Source organism: Tauraco erythrolophus, chromosome 21, assembly GCF_009769465.1.
Source record: "Tauraco erythrolophus isolate bTauEry1 chromosome 21, bTauEry1.pri, whole genome shotgun sequence".
Lineage (NCBI taxonomy): Eukaryota > Metazoa > Chordata > Aves > Musophagiformes > Musophagidae > Tauraco > Tauraco erythrolophus.
The window spans coordinates 6107658-6117423 of record NC_141485.1 but is presented as its reverse complement, the minus strand read 5'-3'; the positions used below and the strand labels follow the sequence as shown (position 1 = coordinate 6117423).

Sequence of the window (9766 nt, the reverse complement as noted above, 5' to 3'; positions counted from 1 at the left end):
GTTCAACCTCAAAAGGCAAACTAATGATTAAGTTAATACCACATTTATTTTTATATAGTACTGCAAGAGCACACATCGCCTTACAAACACAGAGAAGATGACATAGGCCTGCCCCAAGGAGCTTACAATTCAACTTTGACAAACACTACAAAAAAAACCAAACAACTTGTGAACCAGAGGAGGTAGAGGTGGCTAATGCTGTCAGGTTAAAAAGAGGTTTTTTTCTGAAAAAAAGGGTTTTGTCCTAGGAATAAAAGTGAGTCAGAGAGGGTCAGGCACAAGGAAGTGACAAGCAACAGTAGGAAGGAAGGATGACAACGTGGAGTAGAAGACACTTGATTAAAACAGATTGTACAGAGACAGGCTGAGCAGAACAGGTAGAACAACAAGGACCTGTAGGGTTTATAATTAACATGAAAGAATGCATCTACATAACACAGCATTGTTTCACCTATTCCAGAGAAGATAACGTGAAATATAAATCAGAAGTGTCTTTTTGATTGTTATTTGTTTAAAAAAAACCCAGTCCTTTCCTATCAGGAGTCCTACTGTAATACTCGTTTCCGTTATGAATACCTTGCACTTCTAAACTGGGAAGTAGGGAATACCAAAAGCTCTGCAGATGCACGAAAGATTCAAAAGGAGAAAAACCCACAACTTGTGGTTTTAAAGATTCCGTTCTTTTTACTCTACAGTATCTGCTTTATATTTTGTGGCACATTTTGCAAATTCACCAGCCTGTCAGGAGGGGAATCTCCTACTTTAAAACATTTTAGTCATTTACTGACTTAGTTAACATCTCATTATCCTACAATTTTCCTTTTTAGACAAGAGCATGAAGAGGCCAGGCTTTGTTGTGGGAGTGAAACATTTCAATGGCTGTAGCAGCATTACAGTTAAATTGTAGTCTCAGCAAGATTTGGGTTGTTTTGTTGTGTTTTTTTTTTTCAGACGTCTGTGTCCAGTTTCATCTCAAGGATCCAGATACTGTATGACAGTAACTGAGTAAAGTTTTAAGTGTCCCTATTCGGCAAAACAGCACAGATTTTTCTCTGCTGCTTTTGACAGCATCATTGTATTAGTGCTATAAAGACCGTGTCGATGGGGCTTAGGTACTGACAGATTAGTGAAATGAAAAAGCTGTCACCCTCCCTGCCCCATTATTATTATTTTTTTTTTTAATACAGTTGCATATTAAATGCATGTGAGAGTCTGTAGAGGCCAGGAGCAGTGTTTCCAGAAGGTGCAATCACCTTTACACAGCAGCACCCTTGACTCTAAGGGCTCCTACAAACAGGAAGTACTCACAGATCAGGTTTCTCTTTCCTTGAGGATGCTTCTGTTGGAGGAGATGAGGTCCTTCCCGTGACCACCCTCCTTGCGCTTCTCATACGGATGAGGGTAAGGGGGTACAAGGGGCATTAAAAAAACCCCACAAACTCTAGCATTTAGGAATTACGAAAGTAGTTAAACACATTGACCTATATTTGAGTTATACAGGTAAATGCATTATTGATTTAATTAGATGTGGCGCTCTAGTCTTTGGTAGCCCATTCATTTTTTCCACAAGGTGGCTCATGCGCATAGAGGAGTGCATCAGGAATTCTCTTGGCCTTGCATCACTTGGGTAGGAAGCAGCAATGCTGTTTTCCACTCCAAACGTAAGAAATCCACAATTACCTTTTCATAAGCATCAAAGAACAAGGCAAACTGCCTGTGAACAACTATGCGTAGCAGGACCATCCCCATGGTTTTGCATCTGCACTGTGCAAGACAACATTTAGGAGAGGCTGAAGCCAGAATACTCTGTCCTCTGAGGCCCCTTTACCCCACAGGAGGTGCAGCATTGAAGCAGTTATGCCACAGTCGGTAAAGTATTTGCACATCTTGGCAGCGGGGTTGGAACTAGATGATCTTTGAGGTCCCTTCCAACCCAAACCATTCTATGATTCTATGATCTTGCATGCAGATACGATTTTTTTGATAGACAAGTTTGAAACTGCTTTTAAAAGTAGTTTGGTTCAGAACTGTCAGATTAAACCCCACAAGATCAGACCAGTGTTTCACATAGCCCAGCATATATTTTCTTCATCTTCGACCAATTCTTAAGAGACAGAGCATGTAGAAAAGTAATCTTTCCTTGGCATAATTTTCTTATATACAGCAACTTAAAATCTCCCTGAGTTAGTGGATGCATCAGACCATTGTTTAACCAGCCTGTTTTTAAAAAAATATTTCTACTTCTGCTCCCCACTACGTTCTGCAGCAATGAATTCCACAGTTGGACTTCGTGCTGCATGAGAAAGCACTCCTGTTTGTCTGTTCAACTCCGAACAACTGAAACTTCATTGTGTACCCACTAGTCCTTGTGATTGCCAGCCAAAGGCACACTTTATGCACAATCTGCAGAGCTTGAAACTGTGACTCAAAGGCAAGAGCTCTCTTCCTGACAGCTGACCAGCAGCTTCTGGACACCATGGCACATCAGCAGAGACAGTAAGCACATATGTCCACCATTTTATCAGATGAAACTGTGTTAGAGGAGATTCCTAATAAAGGGCAGGAGCAGGGAACTGCAGCAGGGAGGTGAATGGCAGGAATAAAAGGACTGTCTTTGTTTAGTTTAGCTGCACATACTGCAAAGGCAGCGGCATCTCCACTGCAACTTCATGAAAATATGCCACTCTATTCTGCCATTTTGCAAAGACATTTATATCAGGAATCCAAGTGACATAAGAGTGGAAGCTATCAACATTCAATGTTCTGAAACTGAGGTGGAAGTAATGCTAAGTTAGCACACCGACACCCTCCAACAGCTGTCTCTATTTTAAGACACTGAGTCTGAGGACTGTGCTCAGATATTCACCTGTCTGAGCTCATACTAAAAAAAGCCACACTTAATCTGTCATTGTCGTATCACAAATATCTTGGAGCAAGAGTAGGAATCTTCTCAAAATATCTAGGAGTAAGTGTAGTAACATGAAATGCAGAAATCTGCAGAAAGCCCTCTGGAAATCTAGGCAAGCTGTACTACTGCTGGTGGGTCTCTGAACATGTACTTAAGAATGCCAGGTGAACAGGAAAATTAATCAAAACTCTGCCCCCTTAATTATTGCTTGACACAAAAGAAAAGAGCTGGGAAGGTCGCTAAATCATCACCAAAGCTAAAGGCTAACAAAAGACAAAAAGTTCTAGAAGAGTAAAGCGTTGACAGGAGGCAATAAGCCTGTCTTGGAACAAACACATTTAATAAAGGCAACACATTAAAAAAATTCCACGAATGTGTAAAATACTCAAGTGGCAAGTCATTTCCAAATGAGTGGCTGAAGACTAAAAGGTACCGTGGAGTGGAGTAGCATCTCAGCTGGCCGCAGGAGGCTGGCGGGAGGCCGTGACTCGAGATGGCGCTGCTGTCCCACGAACCTGCCTTGGCACCCTGGGCTGGCAGGGCCACCAGCCAGGGACTCCCTGCCCAGCGGTCCTGCGAGGCTCCGGGCAAGAAGTCACCAAGCTTATTATTTCGGGAAGGTGAAGGCCTGGCTGGGCTGAACATCCGCATTCTTCAAACCATCAGTAGAGGAGTTAACAGCCAGTTCCCAGGTAATTTCTCAAGGGAAGGTCCGGGTGCACTGCTGTTTCTAATCCCCATCTTAGCTCTAACGGGGCTGCGATTGAGTCTTGTACTTTTCCAACCAGGCATAAAGAAGCTGAATGACTTATTCCCTGCCAGGCTTTGCAGTTTTGCAGGAGTTGGCAGTTCAGAAAGCACCACCGCTACATCTTCATAACTGTTCTATTTCTGCCCCCAAACTTCCCACAGCCACTAGCTCAGCCCAGCCCAGTGCGTACACTGCTGCGCACCCGCTGGTGATGTTCGTCCTCAGCGCTGCACAGTCCTACTCTGAGCAGGTCCAAATGGTGCCGTGATGCTAGTCACAAGCCTACAGATCCTGAGCTACTGACCTCAACAAGAAGGTTAAGGGCAGAAAAGCCAACTTTAGGAAAACCTCTGTAAAAACAAGCAGGTTAAGAATTCCCTTTGTATTCCTTCTATGGTGAACAGGCCTGGGGCACCTCTACCCACATGTATTGCTCTGTAAGCCACCTTCACCACACAATCAATCACCATGTACTCTGTCCAGACAGAGCATCAACATCATAGAAGGCTCTTAATACACCCAAACCAGCAGCTTTTTGGTCAGTCGCAGCAACCTGGTGTTCAGCAGCTTGCAGGCTATTATCAGAACAACGTAAATAAGCTATGGCTAGAGGAAGAATTACATTACCGCATCGCCCTGCCATATGTCCACAGGATCCAGTTACCAGACACAAAGGAGTGTTCTGCGCTCTTGATTCTTTTCAACAGCAAGTCAGCTCACAACATGTGAACACCAAGGTATTTGGAGCCCCGGAACTCAGCTTCAAGAAGTTTTTCCACTAAATACATGCTGCTGCTCCTCTCCCAGGGTCATGCCAGAGGGAAGAAGAGGCAAAAGGCATCAAGTCTCAAAGCACTTCATCGGTAAACAAGATCCAATTCCTATCTCAAAGGTTCCAGGACTGCAGACAGTTTAAAAAGTGTACAGGTGGTTTGCAGGCCAGGAAGAAGAGGAATTCCAGGCCTTTGAAGGCTTAGTCTAGGACCAAGCAGTCCACTAGGCTCTTCACTTCAGTGTGGAAGGCAGATCCATTGCTCAGTCTGTGTCATTTGCAGTAATAAAAGGTTTGGGAGCTGTCAGTGCTAGCAGCCAACACTTAGCAATACACTGAAGCTGTGCTCATACACATAGGAATAAAATTTCCATCCCTGCCTCAGAAACAGTCTGGGATATGTCTGGATAGACAGTAAAACCACTAGGTCCAGCTACATTTCAAGCAGAAAGACCATTATGAAGCCTCAGGGAGGGAGGAGAGTGCAGCTTGCATCTGAGACAATGTCAGCCAAGGTTAGGGGAAGAAGGGGAGAAAACAGACTTCAGTGTGTGTTACATTTAGAAACTCAAATGATGGTCTTTCTTCCCTCTTCCCCCATCCCTCTATTCCTTCTCTCCCCAATTTACAATGCAGAGACTCTGCTGCTGGAGAGTGTGATGAAGAGATAATTTAAGACACAATATCTGTGTGGCCTTTATAAAAAGGAAAAGTGTCCCGTGTTCTGGAGTAAGGAGTGGGAAGTCTCCTCCTGCCATATATCTGAGGAAAGCTCAGTCATGATGTCTGTCCCTCACTCCAGTGAGGAGCAAAGACTGGCAGAGCCAGGAGGGAAAAAGCCTGGCTTACACCACAGGTAGAACCCACGGATGTGGTAAGAACCTGTACAGGAGAGGTTGTATCCAAAGCACCAGTTTAAACAAAGGCTTCCTCATTGGGAGTGCCATTGATTTTGAAGAAAAGTTTGGCATCATCCATCTTCTGTTTTTTTTCTCTTTCTAGCCTGCGTCTGTAACAGACCAGGTAGAGTGGAAGGCAGAAACCCAGGAAGCTCACACCAAGCAAGCCAACGTTCACCTGCAAGAAAAAAGACAAAACAAAATTAGGCAAGCTAGGAAGATGACAACCCAGTCACGCATGCCTAAGCGTCAGAGCCCAGCCCACGTCACTCAGCTGTGGGCAAACCAGGAGACGCCCTGCTCAGTGTATTGGCAACAACCTCTACTGTTTTTATATTTACACTCCTGTGCCCAGAGGACCACAGGCATAGGTTAAATGCTGCAATAATTTCTTATTCTAGATTACAGCTGCAGGAATCTTGTTCCACTGAACAGGCAGGGCTGTTTGAGCTGCAGTTCTTTTACACCAGGTTTGCTGACCGAAGAGCAACAGGCTGCTGGAGTGGGCACATGTAGCCTAGAGATCAGAACTCTCCCCAGGACCACCCATGTCACGATTTTAATGAGCTGCCCAGACAGACTCTCACTGAGACAGCGAGACAGCACGTTAGCCCTACCCTCAATAGCCACTTGGCTTTTTGGACATTAGTGTCAGCCAACCAAAGTTTACTGGTAATTGGAGCTAATAGCTCCCAAGTGAGCAGAGTGTTTCTGCTGTATTTTGAGGTCCACACAGATTCACTCACTTCTACCTGACAGATTTTGACTCACCACACAAGCTGTTAGCAGGAAGCACTCATGCAGCCTTCTCCCTTCCTCTCTTTCCGTGCACCAGCATAAGGGTTAATGGCTTTCCCTCCCAGGGAATCATTACTCACAGAGGGAAGGGTCTCCTGGACAGCAACAAGGTAACAGCAGACTGAGGGATATGTAAAATTCCAGCTGTTTTTAACCTTGGTCCATGCACAGGAGTCTTTTTGTTTTCCAAGAAATGAGCCAAAATCATCTTAACCACCAAGCCTTCACATTAAATCTGAGAAGAACTTGCCCAGAGAGGGTCTCCTTCCAAAGGTCCGGTCAATGCCATAAAAAGAGGCTGCTGCAGAAGGGCGAAAAGGGCACTGATCAACGACTGCAGCCCTGTCAAGCTGCCAAACTGAGTAGAGGGGTATCTGTCAACAGAGAAAGCAACAGCATTATTATATGTCACCTTGATTGTTCACATGATCCATATCAGATTACACTCCCAGTCAACTAACACGACAGAGCACAGTCCCAAGACAGGCACAATATGAAGAACTTCTCACTCCCGGACTTATGCCCAAGTACCTCTTTTACAGAGTATTTAGCTATACCCGATGGCGTGCACAGTGCTCTCTAGAGCACAATGCAGCTGGTGACAAGGCTGGAGCCTTCCTCTCCAGACTGTTCTCATCCTGAGCTCTCAAACTTAAGAAGTATCAGGTCCAGCACTCGTTTTTGTTTTGCAGCTGTACTGGAGGCAGGTGGAAGTGCTTATACAACTACTAATCCTACTACAAAGGGAGAAGAGTGTTGATATCTACAAGTTGAAAGCAGGGCCTCTTTATCCAGGTGAAAATGATTGCTCAGCAGCAAATGCTGTCATCTGGTCATAACAACTTGCTCCCCTTAGAAGTGAGCGAAACCTGCACAACAGGTTAGTATGTGTTTTCATTTTTAGAGGACAAGTCTGATCTGATCCTACGTCAAACTAAACAATACTGTTGATTGGAAAGCGCTGAATATCAGATACTGCTAACAGAGAAATACATTTCAGGAACAGTCTAACATCTTTCTTTCCAAGCTTAGTTTAACCTGACCTTTTTTAAACACTGCTCAGTCCTGGAAAGAGAAAGAAGTGGATCAAAACCTCCCAATATTCAAAGAAGTCACACTCAAAGCAAAAATACCTCACTCCAGGAAGTTCCAAAGCGTTGCAATGGTCAAATAGGATTAGCTTACAAGCAAGCTGATATGTACAGCAACAGGCATTTACTTTAAGACAAAATTAAGAGGAAATGGGTATAAGCTTAGTCAGGGGAGATTCAGGTTGGATGTTAGAAAGTATTTCTTCTCTGAAAGGGTTGTCAGCCACTGGAATAGGCTGCCCAGGGAGGTGGTTGAGTCCCCATCCCTGGGCGTGTTTAAGAATAGGGTGGATGAACTACTTGGGGATATGGTTTAACGGGGATTAGGGATGGTTGGACTGGATGATCTCTAAGTTCTTTTCCAACCTAGAAAAATCTATGAAATCTATGAAAAGTCTTTTGCTTCCAGCTGCTGGGGAACCAAACATGTACACATTTTTGAAACAGAGTCTTAGATAGGTTTTCTAGTCTGGATTCCCTGGACACTGGGACCAAAATCTTTGGCAGAAGGAGTCTGTAGAGTTGTGGAGTCTCCATCCATGGAGATATTCAAAACCTAACTGGATGCAGTCCTGGGCAACCTGCTCTAGCTGACCCTTCTTGAGCATGAGGGTTGGACTGGATGGTCTCAAGAGGTCTCTTCCCACCTCAACGATTCTGCAGTTCTCTGAAAGACATCAGCTTCTTTCTGTTCCTCTGTGCAACAGCTCAGGACAGAGCGGTAGATCCGCTTTCAAAACCAAAAACTTTGCTTAATAAGGAAGAGGGTATTTAGATTCATCTAGTGATGATTTTGATAAGTTGAAAACAGGATGGATTATGATCTATCCTGGGAGAGGGAGTAGGCATCACTAATGGTGTCTTGAGCAATGCTTTACCACTGTAATTTCAGAGCAGACCAGTAGCAATGTATTCAATTATGTTAATGTTTCACCTGGACACATACACATAGCTACTCATTATAAGACAAAAAAACCTTGAGTTTTCTCTCTAACCTTAGTGTCAATAGCATAGTCTCACCTGGGGCCCATATATAGCTGTGCCTCTCTCCCTGCAGTAGCTGTGCCAAAGGGGCTAGCTGTTTCTAAACAAGGAAAGCCTCCCCTGGGAATTCAGTCCAGCTACTACTATATCCAGTGGTAACTGAGGAAACAAGTTGCATCATTTTTCCTCTCTGACCACGAAGACTTCACTTCCTTATCTCCCTCTCACCTGGGCAGCTTATCATCCCAAACCAGTTTATCTGGCCAGCTGCATTTTATAGGTAAGCAGAGACTTACACAGCTGCATAGAGGCCTCCCACAGCTGAGTGGATGAATCCTCTCACGATTGTGTGCAAAATGAAGGAAAGAATCTGGAAAGAGAAGCACAAAAATGTCACGTCCTAGATACCAGGTGTGCCAGACCCCAACATAAAACGATTCCTAAAAACTGTTCTCTTTTCTAGCACAAAGGTGGACTTGAGGAACCCAGAACCAAAACCTGAAAGACCAGCACAAGGGAAGAAATTTGTATTCATCTCTAAAAGCACTTGTTTTCCTTACTTTGCAAAGGCTGACGTGTAGTGCCCCCTGAGGTTAACCACACACAAGACCTGTCTCACTTGTAGATGGCTCTGCTGCAAGGACACGTGCCCAGCAACCTGTGGCCAGGGTCACAATGCTTTTTTCATTGCTCTTGTGGCCAATTTAGTTAATTTTCCACAAGTTATTGTGGACAATATGCAAGTATGAACAAACTGTATCTGTTTGCCTACGTCATCAAGGTATGTTTAAGTACAGCGTAAAATCACTAGACTCCTCTGCCAGAAACAGGTGGTGCCGCAAAATAAATATTTTAACAGGTTTATAATCCCACGGGTACCATTTGGTGCAGAAATAACCTCCCGTATATAGCAGTGCCGTGCTTCTTACAACAACTTTTCTGACTGTCAGCAGCTTAAATTGGGTCCAGGTTAAATGCACAGGCTCTGCTGAGAGGACCTCAATAGGAAAGCGTTTGTTGTTACAGACCTCAGCTGCAGAAACTTCAAAGTTTGAATAAACTGTGGATCAGCTCTGACATTTTAACTGTAGCTGGCTCGTTAGGTTTTCTCAAGAAATGCAAACTGCATAGTATTACCTTGTTTCAGCTCTCAGACTGGGGCTCCCAAAGCAGTTCAGAAGTCTCCCAGCAGTGCCAGAAAGCCCTCCTGCCACTTGCTGGTTCTGCTGGCTTGCAGGACCTCCTGGCACTGCTCTGCCTGTCATTTTGTCAGGACCCACACTGCCAGCCCCTCCAGCACACCCACCCGTTTGACTTATTCACCTGCAACGGTAGATTAGGAATGAGACAGGTGATTCCAAATCCAACCAGCAGGACGTTTGTGAATGCAAAGGCATTGGTGGCATTGGTGATTTTCTGGATCTGGCGATCACGTTTTTTCTTTTTTTTGTCACTTCTGGAAGGATAGCAAAACCTATATTACAAAAAGCACTTTCAGCAGCTACTGGAACTCACAGCAAGATTCTCCACATATCACATCATCTCTACCTAAACCAGTTTGGC

The 9766-nt window shown here is 44.4% G+C and overlaps 1 protein-coding gene across 2 annotated transcripts in view; it reads right to left on the bottom strand.

Annotated features, from left to right (window-relative positions):
• Positions 1 to 5342: 5342 nt before the first annotated feature.
• SLC43A2 (solute carrier family 43 member 2) overlaps positions 5343 to 9766 on the bottom strand; it is a 28127-nt gene continuing 23703 nt past the window's right edge. For both annotated transcript variants that reach the window (XM_086624457.1, XM_086624456.1), the window contains exons 10-13: positions 9527 to 9659; positions 8500 to 8573; positions 6379 to 6502; positions 5343 to 5508 (exon numbers count right to left, since the gene is read on the bottom strand). In XM_086624457.1, coding sequence (XP_086480583.1) covers positions 5347 to 5508; positions 6379 to 6502; positions 8500 to 8573; positions 9527 to 9659 — 493 coding nt within the window. In that variant the 3' untranslated portion in view covers positions 5343 to 5346. The remainder of the gene's footprint in view (positions 5509 to 6378; positions 6503 to 8499; positions 8574 to 9526; positions 9660 to 9766) is intronic.